The sequence below is a fragment of the Lepidochelys kempii genome, chromosome 3 (genome assembly GCF_965140265.1).
Source record: "Lepidochelys kempii isolate rLepKem1 chromosome 3, rLepKem1.hap2, whole genome shotgun sequence".
In the NCBI taxonomy this organism is placed as follows: Eukaryota; Metazoa; Chordata; order Testudines; family Cheloniidae; genus Lepidochelys; species Lepidochelys kempii.
Window position 1 is genome coordinate 126,332,316 of NC_133258.1, and position 23,096 is coordinate 126,355,411.

General features: G+C 42.6%; 1 protein-coding gene across 3 annotated transcripts in view; it reads right to left on the bottom strand.

The window, feature by feature from the left end:
- RPS6KA2 (ribosomal protein S6 kinase A2) overlaps positions 1-8,598 on the bottom strand; it is a 476,285-nt gene extending 467,687 nt beyond the window's left edge. Inside the window, exons 1-4 of one of the 3 annotated variants that reach the window (XM_073337899.1) lie at positions 8,543-8,592; positions 8,037-8,121; positions 6,972-7,000; positions 2,293-2,337 (exon numbers count right to left, since the gene is read on the bottom strand). In XM_073337899.1, the coding sequence (XP_073194000.1) occupies positions 2,293-2,337; positions 6,972-7,000; positions 8,037-8,073 (111 nt within the window). In that variant the 5' untranslated portion in view covers positions 8,074-8,121; positions 8,543-8,592. Of the gene's footprint in view, positions 1-2,292; positions 2,338-6,971; positions 7,001-8,036; positions 8,286-8,542 lie in introns of those variants that run through there. The other 2 variants (XM_073337900.1, XM_073337901.1) reach the window with 2 other exon arrangements.
- Between the last annotated feature and the right edge of the window lie 14,498 nt (positions 8,599-23,096).

Here is a 23,096-nt window from a genome sequence, read left to right on the forward strand (position 1 = left end):
GTTACTCACTTTGCATCCCACTTGCTGGGGAAAGTACAGAAAACAGTACGATATGATACCACCATGTAAGCACTTTGTGGATACTTATAGATAGAAGGCAAAAGCACATAAAAAGGAGAGAAAACCCAAGACCAAGGTGCCAAGAAACAGTGAGAACTCCATATAATGCAACTGTGATGTGAGAATTTTCTGTAACAGTTTTATGCCGCCTATATATGCCTCAGTTTCCCTCTGTACTTTGCATTGCTATCCAGGGGTGCAAGAGGGTTAAATCTGCTCTGGGAGAAAAAGAAGACATAGTATTTTTCTTCTGCATAGTAAAGCTTCAAAGCTGTATTAAGTCATTGTTCAGCTGTAAACTTTTGAAAGAACCACCATAATGTTTTGTTCAGTGTTACGAACAACCTCCATTTCTGAGGCGTTTGTAACTCTTAGGTTCTACTGCACTTAAGAGAGGAGCCCAATCCTCATGCACCTCCTCATGTCTACAGGAGGGGGCTCCATCTGCATAAGTGCATCAGTACCCAGAAAGCGGAGAGGGTTGAAATTTAAAAAGAGTTGTGAAAAAAATTTAAATGTTGAAGTTGTTTCCACAAGGTTCACTATATTTTTTTTTTTTAAAAAATCAAAATTTTGTTAACTGAAAGCCAAGAGCTGTAGTAACCCTTGTGATTAAAAAGTATCATAAAAAAAACTGGCAAAAAAAGTTAGAAGACTTGGAAAACCAGCCATTTTCCCCTGAAAGTCTGTGTTCACAAAATGACCATGTAAAACAGATATACCTTCTTAAAATATTTTCTACATGCTCTACTTATGAAGTTTGGCAACTTCCCTTCCCCACTATCCAAAATCTTGTGGGTCCCTGCAGATTCATAGTTTACCACCACATCAGCCTCAGTTGTCTCTTAAGGGGTTTCCAAGCCACAAGTCTTATGAGGTTCATTGGCCCCACTCCACCCCCAAGCCTCAGGAGCTTGCAGGACTCCCCTGGCTTTGGAAGAGTTTTTGATGCTCTTCCAAGCTCCTACCCCCATGCAAGAATTGAGAGGCTATGGCAGCTTCTCTAGCCCCCATCATATAGAAGTCTCATTGGGGCCTAACAAGTCTACTAAGTCTTGTGGGGTGACTTCTAAGGAGCCTTCTGGTTTTCAGGGGTAGGGGTTTCAATGAGCCTGAGGCTCATGAGGATGATATGGGGAGCCCAGCTGAGCAGGTTTTAATCCCAGTTTCTGACATGGCACTGAATACGGTTTGTCCTTGTCTACACTTACAGGTCAAACCACTATCAGAAGCCAGTATTTTTGTAGTGTAGACAAGACCGTAGCAGTGTTTATTTATCTTCACTGTTAAGCTAATGAGCATACAGTCTATTTGGGATGAAGAGTCAGTCTAATGGACGAATGAAGTAAACCCACAAGCTTGGTAGCATTTAGTATCAATTCATCAGTTGAGTCCAGTTCACTGTAACTTGTGCAAATGTATTGCTTAATGGCCCCTAAGAGTAACAGATCACTATTACATGCTCTCTTGTATAAAAATGTAAAGAGACAGTATGCCATAGCTACCCTCATCTTTTATTCTTTCATACTTCTTAACTTTGAATCCAGTTCTTTTCTTCTCTACTAGTCAATACACAGGTCTCCCTCGGTCTTTGTGTGTGTATTGTGTTATTTTTAATTTACACACACACACACACATACATATACATACACACACACACCCCTCATAATCCAGTCTCCCATTTTTCTCTTTTTTGTTGAGTTTCTCCCCTATTCCTTCCATCCAACATCTCATATCTTTCTTCCTTCATTTTAAGCTACAAGACTGCCTCTTTCACAACACAGTTTTGCTGTCTCACTCTTAAAATAATAGAATCTTCATGCTTAGGACAGAATGGCCACTGATAGTTTTGCAAAAATTCTTGACATGTCAGGACTTACGGAAAGAAAAGTACTATTAGAGCAATTCGACCATTCCCTGGCCACGGCAGAATAGTTCCCTGCTTTATAGTCACCATTGTTTTCTCCAGGCCAGTTTTAAAAATGACAAGCAATGTGGCATCCATAGCTTTTCTTAAAAGGCTACCTCACAGTTTAATAGCCTCACTGCTAGGAAAGATCCTCAACATCCAACCCAAATAGTATATTTTCAGTTTTCAAAGTAGCATTTGAGTGAAAGTCAATTCTCACAGTATTTCCTGGAGGTGGTGGGAAATACTAGAATTTTTTTCATGAAGGTAGAAAATTGACAAGCATGAAAATATCCAGGAAATTATAACATGCACAGAATTACCTCACTTGTAAATTCTTCATCCAAGATGGCATCTTCCACTGCAGGCTGGTAATCAAAAGAAGAAAAGTCTCGTGAAGATGGATTATGAAAAGCCTCAGAAAAACACAATTCTGAGCCAGACTATTCTGTCACACTGGTGTAAATCTGAATCAAATTATGTCAAGGGAGTTGCTCCAGATCTACAATGGTTAAATTAACCTTCCCCCCACCCACTCCATAACTAAAAGACTTAACTTTTTAGAATCCAGTTATCTATTTTTTTTCTTTAAAAGATACAGTAATGCTATGACAAAACTACACTGAATCTATTGTGTATATACATTAAATAGTGTGTATTTTACTTACCTGTTATTGAACTAAGTAAGGAGTGAATATAGGTTGCATCAAGTTTGGGGAACATATGGAAAAAGACTATAACGGACAGAACTAAGGGTGCAATGTCGATTATACAAGATTATGGGTGAATAATCAAAAACAGACTCGTGCAACTAACTTGTCAAGATTGAATAAAAATGAAGCAAGATTATTCATGAACAGACCGTTCTGGAGATCTGGAAAGGTAGCAAACTTTCACAAGGGAGTAAAAGAGAACATATAAACACATAGGGCCACAGTTTTCAGAAGAGTTCAGTACTGCCACTTATTTGGTACCGATGTGGGATGGAGCTGTTGGGTTCTGAGGCCACTGGAAAAAAACCTGGCTTTTAAAGCAGACAGGGTAACTGAGGGCTTGATCCTCCAAGTCCTTACTCAGAAGAATATCCCCAAGGGAAGTCGTTCAAGTTTTTTTAAAAAAAAAACCTAATTGAAATCAATGGAGTTTTGCCTGAGCAGACTGCAAGATCAGATACACTAAAAACATGTTCTCATTTCAACATCTTTAAAAGGTTTAGGGCCAAATCCCATTTACTTTACTCACAGAAGTAGTTCCCTTGAAAGTCAATGGATAAAGAAAGTAGGATTCAGCCCTTAACCCTTCCTTGTTTACTCACTTTACACAATGCAGTACATGTCCTTAGTGAACCCCCCGCTGATATAAAATTGATTTAACGTAAGTGCTGTATTTAAATGTTTGCACTGAGTCACACTCAGATACTGGTAAATGCATTTTTAAAGGTTTTTTGGCATAAGAGGGAAGGTTTGCACATATAAAAGAAATAAGACATTTGTCTCCCTCCCTGGCAGATGGCATATTTACAAAACGTGAAAATCTTGTGGGGGAGAAATGTCAGACTAGCCCCCAAAATGACATTTTACCCTGCGTGGATTTGAACACCATTCCAATTCCTTAAAAGTATTCTAATCATAAGTTTTCAAACAGCAGACTTTAAAGTGTAGCCAAGATAAAAGTTAAATTTAATAATTTGTAAAAGAGGAATGTTCTTTGCATTCAAATCATTGTGGCGGCTGTTGTAATGTGGACACTTGTCCACTGGAGAGGGAACAGCTCAGATTCACAAAAGGTATTTAGGCTTCTAGTTTCCATTGAAAATCAATCATAAAGGCTGCTCAACAGCTATCAAACTCACCCGGGCTAGAATTAAACAGTCACACTTTAATATAAAGTGTTTTTTCTAAATAGTTTATAAAGGGTTAATAAATTATATAGGTTATAAGGATGTTACAGACATGAGTAGAATGTGTTATAGATGGTTATAAACAAAAATCAGTGGAAGGAATTAGACATAAGCCATGATTATGGATCAAGACAGAGACCTTTTGGATACTAACAATTTTAACCCTTGTTAAAACTATTCATAAAACAAAACCTTCATATAAAGAACAAACAAGTCTGTAACCCATTACCAAACTTATTTTTTTTAAGCTGGAAATTAAGTTCAACAATACTGATCTAGGGTCCTAATTTAAATAAGGAACAAAGTATATAGTCTTCTTATTTTTGGTTCATCACACGCACAAAAACATAGTCCCCATCATCAACCCAGTGGCAGGGACTGACAACTAGTAGTGCATGTATGTAATGGATGTGCATTTTAGCACTTCAGTACTTCACAACAGAGAATACTTTGCTTTGCTGGCAGTTCCGGAGGGGAGCTCGTGGGACACCTAACAGTTTTTTGGTTTGGGTTGAACCAGAACGGAAATTGTCAAATTGAAAAGTTGGAATGAGATTGTTGTGTGTATTTTAAGAAAAAGGAAAAGGAAAATAAGGGCTAGTTTCACAAGAATAGAGAAGGAGATCTCCTTACGCTCAATAGCCCAGTTGTTAGGATACTCATTTGGGTTGGGCCAGGCCAGGCGGAAGTCTCCACGCTGGATCATGGACAGGAACCCAGGGGTTCCACCTCCCAGGTGAGTGCCCTAATCAGTGGGCTATGGAGTCACTCTCCATCTCCCAGCCCCAAGGACTACTCAAATATTTTATAAAAATGTGGAAAAGCTCCAACAGGAGAGACCGAGACACCCCCCACTCCAGAGTGCCTCATGGTGAGGGCATGCTCCTGGGAGTGGGGAGACCTGGGTTCAAGTCTCTGCTCCAGAGTGGGGGTTTGAACCTATGTCCCCCTCACCTCAAGAGAGGGCCCTGCCCAACAGGCTGTTGAGTGTAAGGGGGGAAACCATCACAACTACCTGGTTTGTGAATGGTGTCTAAATACCGTTGTGAATCTAGTCCAAAAAGCTGAAGTGTTTTGTTTTGATAGTGTCCAATTGTTTGTTAGGACATTTCCAAAAATGTCTCCTGTTTTGACTTAAACCGTTCAGTGAAACGAACACATATTCACCAAATGTTCTGGTTGTCCCAAACCTGCATTTTTATTTTTATTTTTGGCTGGAAAAAAAAAAAAGAGTCCAAAATTTTGCCCAGCTCTATCCTATGTTTGTAAGTGCCCTAGCACCATGGCACCTTAGTACAAAATACAGGTCTGAGTACATTTTAGAAGAAGTTGCTGTGCTAGAAGAATTGTTAGTGACCATCAGAGCAGGTCTTTGATGGAAAGACAACCACAGATCTGGTTAAAGCTGATGGGTGTGCTCAGCATGCTTCTTTGGGTCTGTCTACACAGTAACTAGACAACCATGGCTGGCCCATGCCAGCCGACTCAGGTGCACAGGGCGGTTTCGCTGCAGTGTAGACATCTAGGCTTGGGCTGAAGGACTCTGTGAGGTGGAAAGGTCCCAGAGCTCAGGCTCCTGCCCAAGCCAGAAAGTCTACTCATCAATGAGACAGCCCTGCAGCCTGAAGCAGAGTCAGTTGGCATAGGCCAGCCGTGGGTTTGTCTTTGCTGTATAGACATACCCTGGGAAGCTAAATGGAAGGAACAATTAAATGCTCTTTAGCGTAGCGACAGCTGAGGCTACCACCAGACGCACAGGGTTGCGTGGCAAAGCTAACTCCGTGTGGGCTGAAAGGTTTTGTTGGGGCTGATTGGCTGCAGCTGTGTGAGAAAGGCAGAAAGCGAGAGAAACAGTGGCAAGCACGGTCCTTGGAGAAAGCAGAGAGAGAGAGATTGACTCTTTTGGACCCAGTACTCACTGGAAAGGCAGACTTGGATTTCTGAGCAAGGCAACTGCCTGCTGTTATTTGTGTTTACTGTGTTCAGAGTAGACAGGCCTGTGTGCGCATTGTTTGTAAATAAACAGCATTCTACCAAAGGAACACCCAACCTCTATCCCCAATTTCGCCTAACTGAAACGGCCCAGCAAGGCCCCAAATGTTGGCCAACTGTGTGGGCCAAAGGGGGCAAGAATGTTATACCCAGAGGTGCCATTTTTGATAGCACACTTAGATTTTCCTAAAACAGCAATTTTTCAGGGCTATTCTGGACTACACAAGGGATTCTCCCACAAATCAACTGAGAGAAAGTGACCTGCCACAAGAAAGGAGATGAAGTCTATGGCTCAAGACAGCATTTGATCATCTTCCCCCAGCCCCAGGCAAATACATTCCTCATGTAGGGTCTTTTCCACACCAAGTTATTTACTGTAATTCTATTTTTAATGCTTTTCCCTTATCTTTCACGTATTTCACTTCAAGTCATATCTGAAATCTTTGCAAATTCAGCGTCTCAGTTTGAGAAACAGGACTTGGTTTCTTGCAATCTTGTCATTTAAGTTACAGTTAAGAAATCTGTTACTTAACTAAGATTATGGTTAGAAAAAGCCACATGGTTTTAAAATTTAAACATAAGTCTACATTAAAAAAAAAGTCTTGCTCTCATTTAGTAATGTAACTAGTGGTATGGTCGTTAGTTTTTGTGGCTTGTGTTCATTTCCAACACAATCATTTATACTGCGGTAGAACCCCAGAGCCCCAGTCCTGGGCCAGCTCCCCATTGTATTCCGTGCTACAGAAAGTCCAGCACAAAGAGGGTTTTAAGCTCTTCAGGGCAGAGACTAAGGCTACGTCTACACTTAAGCCAGTACAGCTGCAGCAGCACCACTGCAATACTTCAGTGTAGTCTCTCACTGCAACGACAGCAGGGGTTCTTCAGTCGACCTAGTACTGTCTGCACTGGGGATTAGGTCAGCATAGCTATTTTTCCCCACACCCTTCAGCAACGTAGCTGGGTTGACTCTCTTTTTACTGTAGACCTGGCCCAAGTATAAGAGAAAAATCTAAAACTACACATATTGCAGACATAAAGGGCTCATGCAGTCAAGATGCTCTAATGATATTATATAGTTCTTAGAGAGTTTTATAATGGGTTACCAATTACCTTCTCTGGCAGGTACTTACAGCATGGTCCTGTGTATGAAAAATGATTTTTAGAGGTGATAAAGACAGTGGGTATATTCTGATCTTACTCCTGATTTTGTACCATTGTAGGTAACTCCACTGAAGTCAATTAAATTGCACTGATGTAAAACCAATGTAAGGTAGCTCAGAATCAAGTGCAGGGAAAAAGAAATACAAAAAACATCTCTGCCCCTTCCTTTAAGCATTTTGTAGTGGAAGAAAATTAGTAGATATTGGAATACAAGGGAGACACGTTTATTTAGCAAGGCTACATCTAGCAGTAAGAGGAACGGTTTAGCTAGGAAACAAGAGAACACAAATTCAATCAATCAATGTAGCTAATTACATTTGAGAAGCAACATTATTCTAGTCAAACATTTTAGACTAATTCTACCAATTTACACTTTTAAAAAAGTCAATGAAATTCAATCTATATGTAAACTATATAGTGAAACTGTACATCAGGCAGTCTCCAGTCTTGGGAGTGCCCCAGAATATCTTCAAGAGATCCCCTTCACTAAAAGAGCACCTCTGTAAAGCAACCTGTATTGATCAGTACTTTGTTTTGCTCAAAGTAGGTGCCTAAGCAAGCATCCAACACGGTCACTAGGCAGTTTGAAGTTTTTCCCATCACTTCAGAAATCAGCAGCCTTTGAGCTCAGGCATGACAAGTTTCCTGGTCATCTCCCTTTTTAAGAATCATTCCAAAAGAGGGATTAATACAACATTAGACTTATCTCATTCCACTAATACTTAACACATTGTTAAATTAATTAAGCTACTCCCTCCCCTACCCAGAGAATACATCTTCCATCACCATCAACAAGTGGGTTTGCCTTACAACACAATACAAGTCACTAAAAAGAAAGACATCCTAAAGTTTTGCTAAACAGAGCAGTTGGGTCCCATGCTGAGAGAGAACTCCCCAAAGCACCCATATAAAGAAATAAATACGCATTTTATATAAATGACCTCTTCAAACTGGTCCATTTGCAATGGACTTGCGATGCCTGTGGAAATCATTAAGGGTTGGTTTGAGGCTCACCTCCGTGTCCATGGGTTCCACCTCTATCTTTTTCCATAGCTCCAGTAAGTGGGCAATTGGCATGTTGGAGTTTTTCTTTCAAAGGCTGAGGGAGGAAGAAAATGTGTGAGTGAGTGGAAGAGGATGAGAGACACAGCCAGAACTGTGAGCAAGTGAGCAGTGCCCAACAGACACAGAGGACTTAGCAGAATGCAGCAATCTCTGAGGTTTGCTGGAGCCCCTGGCTCAGGTCTGTAGTATGGTTTCTTGTGTGACCACCACCAGTTCCCACTCCTCAGAGAGACAGACACACAGAGAAGCTGCTTATGCTGCTGCTTCACACTCAGGCTTTGAAAGAGGAGGTCGGGGGGGGGGAGAAGAGGAGGATGGAGGGAGGGATATAATTGCAGCTCTAGCTTTTGCAAAGTGACTTTGTCAGAGTAAATGCTTCTCTTGCAGCAGTAAATTGAACTACCTTTCTCCCCCCTCCCACCACCCACTTTTTAAAAAAAAAAAAAAACAAGCACCTTAATTTGCTCTTTAAATGATGGGTGCAAGTTGAGTGCGAGGATGCTGCTGCGGCTGCTGCTATAGCAACTGCAGAGCAAGCAAGGGAGGGGAGGTGCGGCAGAGCCTCTCCTCCCGGTCTAGCTGGTGGCTCCGGCATCAACCACACCCGCAGGAGCTCCCAGTGGGGCACAATTTGTTCAGGCTGAAAGCCTCCCCAGGTGATAGCCAAATGTCGCGCTACATGATGGATTTGCAGCTGTCCTCAGCCAAGGGGAGTCAGCCGCCTCGGTGAAGTAAGGAAATACCAACAAAATATCAAAACACTGACTGATTGCCAAGAGAGCTGCTGTTCTGGGAAGAGAAAGGTGAACTCCCCTTGGCCCTCCTGCATCTCCTACTCTGCAGTGGTGTTTTGTTGTATATGCAGCCTATTCTTGTTTTTCTTTTTACACCAGTTAAAAAGCAATCTTAGGGCCGACTTCTGCCAGATTCTAAATGCACTTAGCTCCCTCTGACTGCAATACAGCGCCTGGCAGGTAAGAGCAATATAGGGAGAAAGCTAGGAGTGGTTTGATTCATTCTGAGCCAAAATACAATCCCAGATCTCAATGGGTAAGCCAGTGAGCAAACTCTTGCAGATCAAAACCTAGGTAAAGGCCACATAAAAACCCGAGTAAAGCCTTCAGGATTTTCCCCATACAGTATGGTAGCAATGGGTAGTATATGTATACATGTAAGAACACAAGAGTTGCCATACTGGATCAGACCAATGGTCCATCTACCCCGGATTCCTGTCTCCAACAATGACCAATACCAGAGCTTCACAGATAGTATTCAAAACATGGCAATTTTTGAAAGATCCACTCCCATCTTCTGGCAATCAGAGGTTTACAGTCGACCCCCTGCCCCCAATGTGTGGGGTTACATCCCTATCTTCCAATGATGGACTTATCCTCTATGAATTTATCTAGTTCTTTTTTTAACCCAGTTTTACTCCTGGTCATCACAACATCCCATGGTAATGAGTTCCAGAGGTTAATTCTGTCTTATGTGAAAAAGTATTTCCTCTTGTTTGAATTAAACCTGCTACCTACCAACTTCATTGGGTGACCCCCTGGTTTTTGTAGTGTGGGGAAGGGTAAATGCATATGATCTTGATACCCCTGTCTGACAAAAATGTAGTCACTGATAAAATGTACTGTTGACTCTCTCTCATAGGAGTTACTCCCAACACATCCCATGTAAATAAACTGGCATATATAAGCTACAATAATAATAGATCAGCAATGGTGCACATGTGGGAGAGCTGCCCATGAGAAATTCTCAGCCAAGAAGGGGCATTTTTAAGAAGCAGCATTTCCTTCCTACAAGAATGTTTCTAAAGATCACTCCATCCTTCCATGTCTTTTGATTTTCTCCTGAAGGTTACACCTCCCACTGGACCTGTAGACATTTGCTTGGCATATTGGCAAGTTCCACCTCATAGGGTGCAACATACTGCCTTTGTGTAGGCTATATTTCCAGGATGGTATTTTCTGCTGGGAAGCTACCCTCTCTGGAATCGTGAGCAGAACAAATGAAGATGGTACTGCCCAAAGAGGATCTATCTCAGACTTTATGCTGAGCCCTCGCATCCTGTGACTGGAGTTTAAGTTTTAAAATATACGTATTCTGCGGGGGAACAATCCTGCATCTTGGGCTTAGATAGAGTCTGCAACAAAACTATCAGTCAGTCCTCTAGGAGGACAGCATTCATGTTTCTATGGGGCATACAATGTTTATTTTACAATAACTGAAAGAGCCACATATTCATCTGAGCCCCTTGTGGGACAAGGATACCCCCATTCTTCCAACAAGGAGGGTAAGGACGGTAGTATGGATTTTGTCTAATGTGGGGGGAGCGGGAGAAGGAGGGAGGGCAGGAGGCAACTTTAATTTAGCTTATTCTGACATCATGAGAGAGGTGCCCCCCATCCCCTGAACTAGCAGAGCTCAATTTTGACATAATTCCAAAGTTAGGTATGGCAGTACAAGAAATACAAAATAAAAAAAAAAGCAGAAAACTGGGGTTGAGGTAAATTAGTAAAGACATATGATCACGAGACTACTCAGTGCCAGAGTGAAAGTCAAATGTACACATCCACCTGCTATGAGTCCAGCAGTAACACACTATGACAATAGTGATCGTGTAACTATACTGCGGCAGAAGTTTCTGTATGTAAATATACTTCCACCACGGAATGATGGTCTCATCGTAGACATGATTGATTGGAATCAATACCTCAGGATAAACAAAAAGCAGACAAGTTGAATCTGATGAACTTTTCTCATCAGTTTATTGATGGTCTTAAGTCCCCATCCTCTTGAAATCATAGTTATGAACACAGCTGTGCTGTGTGAACCTCCAGTCTATATATTGCCACCCCCTAGTACAAATATTGGGCTGTCAACTTTCATATCAGCTGTCCCGTCCCCGCCCCCAGATTGCTGTTCAAATAGCTGTTTAAGAACAAGTAGTAGATGTGTGTTCACACATCTAAGGTGCGTGTGTGTAAACAAATAAAGAGCCATATTATACTTCTGTTGCATGGCTGTGCAAATGCATGATGAATTTTAATGACCAATAGTAAGATTTGAAAAAGCAGTTCTGACTCAGTGAATTAGGGTTTTTTAAAACATTCTTCCTTAATCTTTAAGTTCATCACTATGGTAGCTGTTGTACTACACTTTGGGGAGAAAAAGGCCTTAGGAAACCCTAACTGCCTCAAAAGGAAGATTGTTTCTAAAAGAAAAAGGCTCCAACAATAGCCTTAGCAGGCTATTGTCAGTCAGCTGTAGAGCCACAAGCAGAGGTGTGTCCACAGATATTTCTAATAGAGGTTGGCCTTTTAATTTTCAAGCGGAGCAAATGGAATCTTTCTGATATCCCTGCTAGAACCGAGAACTCACAATAGTTGATTCTAGTTATGCCACTTTACCTGGGCAGATTGCCCAATCTGATCCCGAGTTCCTTGAATTTGTTCAAAAAGTTATTTGCTGAAGAATTTGCCAATAGTTCTTGGTCTCCTGCTCCTTGGAGATATTCCAAATTCAAGATACACTGAATGACCGTATAGGCCATGTGGTATATTATTGTTCCCTAACAACATGCAACACTAATACTTTTACAAAAAATGCCCACAAATCTGAAGCTTGTTTCCTGATCATTTGGCTTTTGTGGTGACCCTTTCTGCCAGTGAACTAGATAGCTAGAATATTCACAGAAAGCAAACACAAAGAGATGCAAGTTTTAGCTTACAAACTTAAATAATTGTTCAGAGTTGGGAGTGTGTGGGGCTTTCCTTGGCCTGCAGCACTGTCCCAACTCTATGGTACATGGATGACTGATATGAACCGCCTCAATAAGTCTCCCGTTTGGCTCAGGAAGCATGTCTCTGGGTACCATCTCATGCTGGAGCTGTGCAAGTTGCAGCTTGAGGAGACAAACTCCAGCTCGCTCTGAGCAACACACTAAAAATAGAAGCTTGAGGCAGCCATGTGTACAGTCCCATCCCAAGCCATTGGTACGTACTCAGGGTGACTAGCCCCTCCCGCTGCAGCTCTATGGTAAGGATCACCCTAGACTAGGGAGTTAGAGTCACTGCAACTCTAAGCAGAAGACTTGGCCTGGAGAAGTGTAACCATAAACATGTAGCCTATAGCATAACCCTTCAACTCACTCATGCCCATAGAATTGGAACTGTGGCTAGTGCAAAACTGAGCTACATTACTGATATTTTCTGGCCAGAGGCCTAGAAGCAGTAGCCAGGGAGCCACAGACATACACCCCTTCATCAAAACCCTCTCAATCAAAGAGCAAAGGCAGGGAGCAACCTAGTGTTAGGCACTCAGCCAGGGGCCTGAAAATTGACCAGAGCAATCTCCCACAATGGCAGGAAGTAACAAGATGCCCTCCCAGCCCACTACAAGAAGCAGCAGCCTGCAACCCAACCACAGCCCTCCACCCAACACAGAAAAACCAGGGGCAGAGACTAGACGAGCCACTGGAGTTGCCTGGATATCAATCCATGTCCCAGGTGAGACCAGCTGCATGGTTTGGACCAGAAATTACCTGTGGAAGTCCTAAGGAGGCAAGTGAGGAGATGAGTGTTGGGGGTTTTGCATCTGTGGCCATGTCAACACACACACTGACCTCTCCCAGGATGAGAAGTCAGGCGTATTTCACCACCATCACAGATATACAAGGTATCCATGAGCTCCTTTATGAAGCCTCTTGTTACATATTTATAATGCATATTAACCAAATATGCAAATTGAAGTCATTATTAAAATATGCAGATTTTTGTTAAGTGTGACAGATGCTATGGACACATTGAATATTCAAAGACTGTTGCATCAACTTTATAAGTGTTTATACGCTAGCTAGTGATTATATTCCTGGATCAATGCAGGAACTGAAATCACTGGGGAGATAATTAATGCAAATCCCTAATGCAGATAAGGCGGCTGTGGAAGTTTCACCCCCTGGGGGAGATAGCATATACTGGTTTGACCTGGTTCAAGAGTCCTGGCAATCGGAGAACTGTAAACAGTATAAAGAGACAACCCTGGTCCGAATGGGCTCATTCACATGCAATCCAAAAATGGACATGAAACTGCAACCAGCAGAGACAGGCCCTGCACTAGTTTGAAACTGGCCAGGATCCACATATGAAAGATCAGTAGGTGTCTTGTAAACTAGACCTGCAAATAAGTGGTTTTCTTTGTAATGCTTTTGTTCTGAACCGCTAACGCTTTGCTCTGTGAAAGCCGGCTGTCACTGGTTCACCCTATCATTGCACCTGAGAGAACAGGGCTGCAGGGACTCAACTACAGTCTCAGGGCTTGTCTATACTTGCAACATTACAGAAGCACTGCTGCTGCACTGCTGTAGCACTTAGGCATAGATGCTCACTACTGCAATGGGAAGGGTCCTCCTATCTGTGTAGTTAATCCATCTCCCGGAGCAGCAGTAGCTTGGTTGACAGAAGAATTCTTTCATCCACGTAGTGCAGTCTACACCAGGGGTTAGGTTGGATTAACTACATCACTATGGTATGTGGATTTTTCATACCCCAGAAACATGTAGCTAGATCAACCTACCTTTTTAGGTATATAGCTGGCTTCAAACCTGCTGAGATAGTCAGCGAATTGCAGGAGCATGAAGCCTAAGTCCTCAGTCTGGAGGGATCCTGCCTTGACAAAGGTGACAGGCTCAGCTAAAGGCCCTAAACCTGAGTGGAGTGCTCTGAGGGACACCACCAAGGGATCAGAGATGCGGTTACCTCAGAAACTATGACATTAGCCTCCAGCCTTAACATATATGCAGTAGAGACAAAAAAAGAGGAGGAGAGAGACAAAGAATACTTTGACATTATCTTTCCACCAGCACATGCCTGGCATTATTGCAAGGATCGCTCTTGTGATCTACTGAATTCAATGAGATTACACTACAGAATAAGGGCTGCACAATCAGTCACTTCTTTAAATTTAAGATGTTTGGATATTTTAATCAAAACCTACAGACTGTATTTCAAGAATATAAGGATGGCCAGACTGGGGCTGATCAATGGTCCATCTAGTCCAGTAACCTGTCTTTCAACAGTGCCAGATGCTTCAAAGGGAATGAACAGAACAGAGCAATAATCCAGTGATCCATCCCCTGTCATCCAGTTCCAGCACCTGGCAGTCAGAGGCTTAAGGACACCCAGACCATGGGGTTGCATCCCTGATGATTTCACACAGATTATTTGAAAGGAACACTTTACATCCAATTAAAAATTAAAAAACTTTCATTTCAAAGAAAATCCATTTTCCCCCTCCACATATTAAGATCTTGGAGCCCGATTTTGCAACCTTTACTCACAAGAGCACTTCTGGTCAATTCAACAGGACTACTCATGACTAATGGCTTATAGAATTAAGCTCTTACTCATTAGTGAGAATGACTGTTTTTGTATCGCCTTGGTGATTCATGGTTCTACTACAGTCTTTACAAACACAGGAAAATTTGTGGGTGTCTCAAAGTGCTTAAAATCCCTTTTTTACATGAATTGTTTGATCAGTCTTAAGTTTGCACCCTTTGCTCATTTCAGAAAAAAAAAGTATATTTGACATTATTGAAAAGCAAGTTTAAAACCAATATAAGGAAACACTGAAATGCTACAAGAATGAAGCTCTGGAATTTGCTGCCATAAGGAGCTATGGTGCTAAATAGCTTAGCAGGATTTTAAAAAGATTAAAAATCCACTAGATCAAGAATTGAAGCGTTTTATTTAACCTACCTTCTTTCACGATAAGATTATTTCCTTTGCCCCTCTTCATAACACAGCATGATAGTTAGCACAATGGTTTTAATCTTGTTTTCCCATCTGAGCACTAATTAATGGCTACTACCAGCTGTAAAATGCTGGTTTAGCTGGATCAATAGCCTGCTGTGTTATATTAATGCTTATGTTTGCGGAAGATAAAACCTGCATTTATAAAAATTCCTTCCATCAAAGACCCTGACATCAATGAATTATGCCTTCATAGCTTTCTGAGGCAGGGCATCACAGTGTTTACTACTCACTATTAGAGCTCTTCCATGCAGCTTACCTGGGGATTACCTCTGGATAGTCTGGTGCCCCCACTCCTTTGGTTGCTCATCCTGTGGATTCTCTCTCTCGCAGCTCAGGTTACTCCCTCTTCGTGGCTTATTCCTCCTGCCAGGTCACTATAATTTTCCCCTTCCAGCTATTAAAGTCCCTCTGGACAAACTCTCTCAGGTAGTCTTCTGATCCACTGCCCTGACTGTGCCAGTTCTCCTGTGGCTGGTTGGTAGGGGAACCCAGGCCTGCCCACTGCTCTGGGTTCCGGCCCATGGACACTATGCCTAACAACCACAGTCCACGCAATCTCAGACCCAGATGCTGTTGCCCTAGGCAAGAGGTTCTCAAACTGGGGGTCAGGGCCTCTCAGGGGACCATAAGGTTATGTCATGGGGGGGTCTCAAGCTGTCAGCCTCCAACCCAAACTCCACTTGCCTCCAGCACTTATAATGGTGTTAAATATATTTTAAAGTGTTTTTCATTTATAAGGGGGGGGCGCACTCAGAGACTTGCTATGTGAAAGGGGTCACCACTACAGAAGTTTGAGAACCACTGCCTTAGGTTCTTTCCTACCTCTGTCTTCTAACCCACCCCTAGGTTACCACTCAAGCTTCCTCTGCTTCCCATGGCTAGTTCACACTCTCAGGTTCTTGTCACAATCTTTATTCTCAGACAGAGATCCTAGGGTTTACTCCTCCTTGTCTTCTACTAGTTCCCTCTTCTCCACCTTAGCCTGTCCAGGTGGGCTTCATCATCGATTAGACCTTAATAGCCCTGACTCCTTTCCAGGTGCAGCCTGTCACTGGGTTAATTGGCTCCTTTTAACTTACTCAGGCCTTGTGTGCAGGTAGACACCTTAGCACATAGGGAAGTGTTTTTTCCATTTTAAAGATGGGGAAAACCAGACAGACATGGAGAAATTAAGGTCACACAGCAAGTCTGTAGCACAACTGAAATCCAAAACAAGTTACTCAATTCCCAGACTATACTCCCACTCACCCCACTTCTTTAAGGGCATGATCCTCAGCTACACTAAGGCCCCATTGCCCTAATCTGGCAGTGTAAAGAGGCATCACATTGTAGACTGATGTATGTGGCCTTAGTATAACTAAGAATCAGGCCCTTAAATGTTTAAAGGGCACTTAAATGGGATGAAATCATAGAACAGGGATTCTCAAACTTCACTGCACCGCAACCCCCTTCTGACAAGAAAAAATACTACAGGACCCCAGGAAAGGGGATGGAAGTCTGAGCCTGTCCAAGCCCCACCACCCAGGGGGGCAAACCCAAAGCCCAAGGGCTTCAGCCCCAGGCAGGGGGCCTGTAACCTTAGCCCTGCTGCCCAGGGCTGAAGCCCTTACGTTTGGGCTTTGGCTCTTGGCCCAGGGCCCCAAAAAGTCTAAGCCAGCCCCGGTTACCCCATTAAAATGGGGTCATGACCTGCTTTGGGGTCCTGACCCACAGTGTGAGAACAGCTGTCCTAGAAGCATTTTAAATCATCCATCTACTGAGAGTGAGAGTCATATCTTATAAGTCTGTTCACTTACCGTACCAGAGAAATTTGGGGGGAAAAACAAAGTTAGGGCCAGATTCTGTGAAGTCCTGAGTGCCCTGAACTCCCTTTGGGAATATTTACTTCAGTGAGATTTCAGAGCACCTGGCACCTTGAAGGAGATATTCTGGTTCTTTCAGAATCAAATCTTTATTCTTTCAGAATGAGTTGTTTTCTTGGGAGTGCCCTTTCCTGGCTTTTTGCACTTCAAGTCTCATGGGGCTTGTTTATCCCATTTACACTGGTGTACACAAGGAATAATTCAATGGAGTTACACTGGTATCAGACTGATATAACTGAGAGGTGACTAAAACCCCATGAAAGGTACAGGAGTTAACTTCTACTTACAGACAGCTACTGGCTATGGAGAAGTCCATTGGCTTGCTTTGTCAGATGTTTTTTCCTAATATTTTAGCAAATCAAGGATTCAGCTACCTTTAAAATCTTCACTATGGAGCTATTCTGTTGACATTAGCTATTGAAATGCAGAGCTATTGAATATAGGTATTTTGTTTCTAGAATACATTAAGAGATTATTTTTTCAAACCTTCAAAATGAATTATAGCATACAAAAATCCCATTAATGCCATGTCTAAAACTTACTTTGCAGAAGGAAACAAGGGAGCAAATGTACTAGAAGAAAGCAAGAAAGAATTCTATTCAAGAAAAGGCTGCAAATATAAAAACATAATGAAATATCAGGGGACCCCAAGAGGCACTTTTGGAATGCAATCAACAATAATGGTAACATCAACACAGCAAAAGAATACATACCAAATCAGAATTCTGTGGAGCCATTTACCGAGCAAGTGTGACAACAGGAAAGCTGATTTCCAAAAATGAAAAGGCAGACAATAGCCATTTTATAAGAATAAGGACACAAGGTCCGATTTTCTACTGGTCAGATATTTGATTTAGTACAGTTGCTCAATAAAAATACCTCTAGGGGGAAAAAAAATCAATTCAATGGCAAAAAACTACATTAACACAGAGTTAAGGTTGCTTGATGCTATGTCATTCCCTTGCAGAGTACTGAGTTGAGCAAGACTCAAGCTTCTGGAAACCAGGAAATGCACAAGCGAGGCTGCCTATGCAACCTTAAATCTACTCTTTCAGCAATGCCCCAGTAACACACAAACCTTTCGTCTGCCAACTCCGCAGTTGCTGAAATGTACAAGCTGATCACCTCCCTTTACACCCCATTCACTCTCATCCCGGGGATTCCACCTAACACTATTAAAGAACAAAAGGGGGGGAGGAATCTCTACATAAAACAATTTGAGCAAGCCCCCTTCTCTCTGCCCTCTTCAATCGATGCCTCAGTATGCACTTAACACGCACTTGCACTAGCCCTTGGCACTATAAGACTCAGGAGGTTCCAGATCCCAGTGTACACTCACACACTTCGCCCACTTCCCAGAAAGAGTAACACATGTAGACAGTTTAAGAACCACTTTACAGCCTTTTACAACTTCCTTCTCCTAGTTTGCATGAACATACCCATGCTAACTTTGCTTGAATTAGCACACACAAAATAGCAATAGTAACATAGTAAAAGCAGTGATAACTACTGCTTCCACTATTTAGTGTAGGTACACTTAACACACTGACTGCACCTGGAGTGTATGCAAATAATTCTTATGGGTTAATGCTAGCTCCATAGGAGCAGAGGGAAGGTGGCATGGGCAGCTGTTCCTCCCCCTCATTTCCTCCTTTTTGTCCTTTCACAGCATTAGATGGAATCCTGCGGGTGAGAGTGAACTGCTAGTAAAAGAAGAGCTTGTACATTTCAGAAACTGCAGGGTTGGCAGAGAAAAGGTGCGTGCGTGTGTGTGTGTGTATAGTGAGGTGTACTGGGGTGTTGCTGAAAGAGAGTAGAGTTCAGGTTGCAGGGGAAACCTTAACTGTGCATTTCCTGTTTTCAGAAGTTTGCGTTTTACTCAGCTAAGCACTCCGCAAGAGGAAAACATGCCACTAAGCAACCTTCACTCTGTGTTAACATTGGTTCTTGTCATTGAATTTCCTAGACTGAACAGGAAAAATATGTTTTTGGTAATAGTTGTGTTCCTGTCACAGGATCCCTGCAGGCTTCCTCCCTCTTGAGCCTGCACCCTGTGTTTAGGCTGGTATAATAAAGACTCTTCCACACTTTCTGTTGCTGGATCACCCAAGTGTCTTTATTTACAGTGTTTGTGCAGTTCCCAGATCCCCAATCCCCCAACAGCTAGTGCCCCACAGACCCTCCCCAGGGTCTCCCAGCTTTCGAGGCTTCCTTCTTTGGAAAGGAGACACCAATACCACCCTCCTGTCTCCTTCCAGGCCAGCCTCCTCACGGAGGTTTGCCCAGGGCTTTTATAGCCCTCTCATGCCTCAGTCCAGCTGTCAGCATGTTCCTCTGAGCCAGCCCTCATTAGGGCTTGCAGCTGGGTTCCCTGCTGAATACCTGTGTCTCTACCCCTGGTCTCCTGGCCAGAGTGCAGGCTGCAGCCAGCATTTTGGCAGGGCCTTAAAGGGGTTTAATCCTGCCCTGCCACAATCCCACAATTAACATACTGAGCTAGCTGCTCCCCTGTCCTCCAGCCACACACACACCACCTATACCCTACCAGCCCTGCTTTGGCCCACCTCTCCAGCTATGTCCTGACCCCTCCCCACTTTTGTGTCCCAGCCTCTCCGCTGCAAGCAGGGAATGCATCTCCCTGAAGCTTTCACTCCCTGATATACAACCATTTCCATTGCTATTACTTCCCCCCTCCTATAACTCAACTCATGTGCAGTGCATGGAGTGAAGGACAACGATGTTACAGTGAAAACAGTGTTCCTGATGGTGTTTCACAATGGTTGGAGCATGGCGTTCTGTACCACAACTGGTGAGAGAAATCACTGACAGGGTTTCTGTTCCAGAATACCGACAGTTTTATGTAGGAAAGAAAGATCCTCTGGTCCCGGTCCAATAGATGTACCCCATCTCTGAGAAACAGTAAGGTGTCAGAGCTTGTAGTGTTTCTGTGCCATATAGCACACATTTTCTCAGGAGCCATGAAACCTCCAATTTCCCAATTAATGTTCTTCTGACACTTTATTTATAGTTTTCATGCAATGTTGGGGTGCACTGGCAGAGCTGGTGGGTGCCATGCCTTCTCACTTGAGCCCCTAAGTTCTCACCTCCCCTACCATCTATCTCTATAACCTCCCTACTCCTCACTACAGCCTCAAACTCATCTCCCCCTATTCCCCACTTCTCCGCCCCCAATGGCTCTCCCCCCAGGAAGCATTCACATGTCTAATTCCCGCCCCCCAAATACTTAGATTACATTTCTCCCAAAAAGAAAATTTCCACCCATGACTCACACATTGTAGCAAGCTCCAGCCTCTCAATTAAAAACTCCTTTTGTCTTTCTTAGGTGGTGGCTTATGATTAATTTATCCTTAGTTATGTTAATTGAAGGGTGAGTTCACAGCCTCATCCAGTCATTATTAGTACCTCTCAGTTTAGCAGCATAAGACAACAGAAGGAAACTGGGTTTTTTGGAAGGCGGCTTTAAATCAGGAACCCCTCAGTAATCCAAATTTGGGGTCATGTGACTAATGCTACCCCTTACCCGCATAAGTCACACCAAATTTCAAGCTCTCAGAGTAATTGTTCGCATATTAGAATACTTAGAATCACATATAAAATAGTGGGACTGGAAGCCCTCTAGCCATTCTTCCGTCCTGGTGAATGTGCGGTGTAAAATGTGTTATTTGCAGAGTTTATGGAGCCGTGTTGGTCCCAGGATATTAGAGAGAAGGTGGGTGAGGTAATATCTTTTATTGGACCAACGTCTGTTGGTGAGAGAGAAGTTGGTCCAATAAAAGATAGGTTTCAGAGGAACAGCCGTGTTAGTCTGTATTCGCAAAAAGAAAAGGAGTACTTGTGGCACCTTAGAGACTAACTCAAATAAATTGGTTAGTCTCTAAGGTGCCACAAGTACTCCTTTTCTTTTTTCAATAAAAGATATTACCTCACCCACCTTGTCGCAGTGTAAAACATATACATTTTGTTAAATACTATTCTCAGTTTGGGTTTCCTGTTCTCAATTTGGGATTTAGTGAGTGCCATGCACTACCTTGGGTAAAACTTAACATATTGAAGTCATTTTTGGGAAGGGGGTGGGGAAGTGTTCCAGGAAACTACCGGTCTCTTAGTTTGACTTCAATTGCATGCAAGGTCTTGGAACAAATGTTGGAAGAGAAAGTAGTTAAGGACATAGTGGTAAATGGTAATTGGGATAAAATACAACATGGTTTTACAAAACTTAGATCGTGCCAGACCAACCTGATCTCCTTCTTTGATAAGATAACTGATTTTTAGACAAAGGAAATGCAGTAGATCTAATCTACCTGGATTTCACAAAAAGAAAAGGAGTTTTCTTTTTGTGAATACAGACTAACACGGCTGTTACTCTGAAACCTGGATTTCAGTTAAGGTATTTGATACAGTTCTATATGGGAAATTATTAGTTAAATTGAAGATGGGGATTAATATGAGAACTGAAAGATGGATAAGAAACTGGTTAAAGGGAGACTAAAACAGGTCATACTGAAAGGTGATCTGCCAAGCTAGAGGGAGGTTACTAGTGGGGTTCCTTGGGAATCAGTGTTGGGGCCAATCTTATTTAACATTTTTATTACTGACCTTGGCACAAAAAGTGGGAGTGTGCTAATAAAATTAGCAGATGACACAAAGTTGGGAGGTATTGTCAATATGAAGAAGGACCAGAATATCCTACAAGATGACCTTGAAAACTGGAATGATAGAAATTATTTGAAATTTAATAGTGCAAAATCATGCACTTAGGGACTAACAACAAGAATTTTTGCTATATGCTGAGAATTTATCAGTTGGAAGCAAGAGAGCAGGAGAAAGACCTGGGTGTTTATCACAGGATGGCTACAAGCTGCCAATGTGATGCAGCTGTGAAAAAGGCTAAGGCACCCCTAGGATGCATCAGGCGAGGTATTTCCAATAAAGACCGGGTAGTATTAGTGCCATTATACAAGGCACTGGTGAGACCTCATCTGGAATACCGTGCGCAGTTCTGGTCTCCCATGTTTAAGAAGGATGAATTCAAACTGGAACAGGTACAGAGAAGGGCTACTAGGATGATCTCAGGAATGGAAAACATACCTTCTAAGAGGAGACTCAAAGAGCTTGGCTTGTTTAGCCTATCCAAAAGAAGGCTGAGGGGAGATATGATTGCTCTCTATAAATACATCAGAAGGATAAATATCAGAAGGATAAAACCAGGCATTATTTAAGTTAAGTGCTAATGTGGACACCAGAACAAATAGATATAAACTGGCCATCAACAAGTTTAGTCTTGAAATTAGATGAAGGTTTCTAACCCTCAGAAGGGCAAAGTTCTGAAACAGCCTTCCAAGGGGAGCAGTGGAGGCAAAAAACCTAACTGGCATCAAGACTGAGCTCAATAGTGTATAGAAGGTATGGTATGATGGGACTGCCTACAATGGCATGTAGACATCCATGACTGCTAGCAGCAAACATTTCCAACAGCTGAAGATAGGACACCAGTAGCACTTTGTGCTACATCGAATTCTTTCCCAGGTGTGTGGCTGGTAGATCTTGCCCACATGCTCAGGGTCTAGCTGATCACCATATTTGGGGTTGGGAAGGAATTTTCGTCCAAGTCAGATTTGTAGGGACACTGGCGGTTTTTCACCTTCCTCTGCAGAATGGGGCACAGGTCACTTGCAGATTTAAATTAGTATAAATGGTGATACATGATTTGAGGACTTCAGTAACTCAGCTAGAGGTTAGGGGTCTATTACAGGAGTAGGTGGGTGAGGTTCTGTAGCCTGCAATGTGCAGAAGGTCAGACTAGATTGTCATGATGGTCCCTTCTGGCCTTAAAGTCTAAGAATCTATCAATGGTTTGACCTCTAACTATGGGGGTCGTGGGGTGGCACAAAGGAAATCTCTAGAAGCTTTTTTTAAAACGACTATTTTCCCACAGGGCTTATATCACTGGGTCCCCTAGCTCAAAATGACTCCAAATTTCCGCTGGTGGCATCTGACTCCAATGATGAAAATGAACATGCATTGGTCTGCACTGCTTTGGAGCCTTATCGAGCAGAGCCCACCATCAGCATGGACACATGTCCTCTGGAATGGTGATTGAAGCATTAAGAAAAGGAGTACTTGTGGCACCTTAGAGACTAACCAATTTATTTGAGCATAAGCTTTCGTGAGCTACAGCTCACTTCATCGGATGCATACCGTGGAAACTGCAGCAGACTTTATATACACAGAGAATATGAAACAATACCTTCTCCCACCCCACTCTCCTGCTGGTAATAGCTTATCTAAAGTGCACCCTCATGTTGATG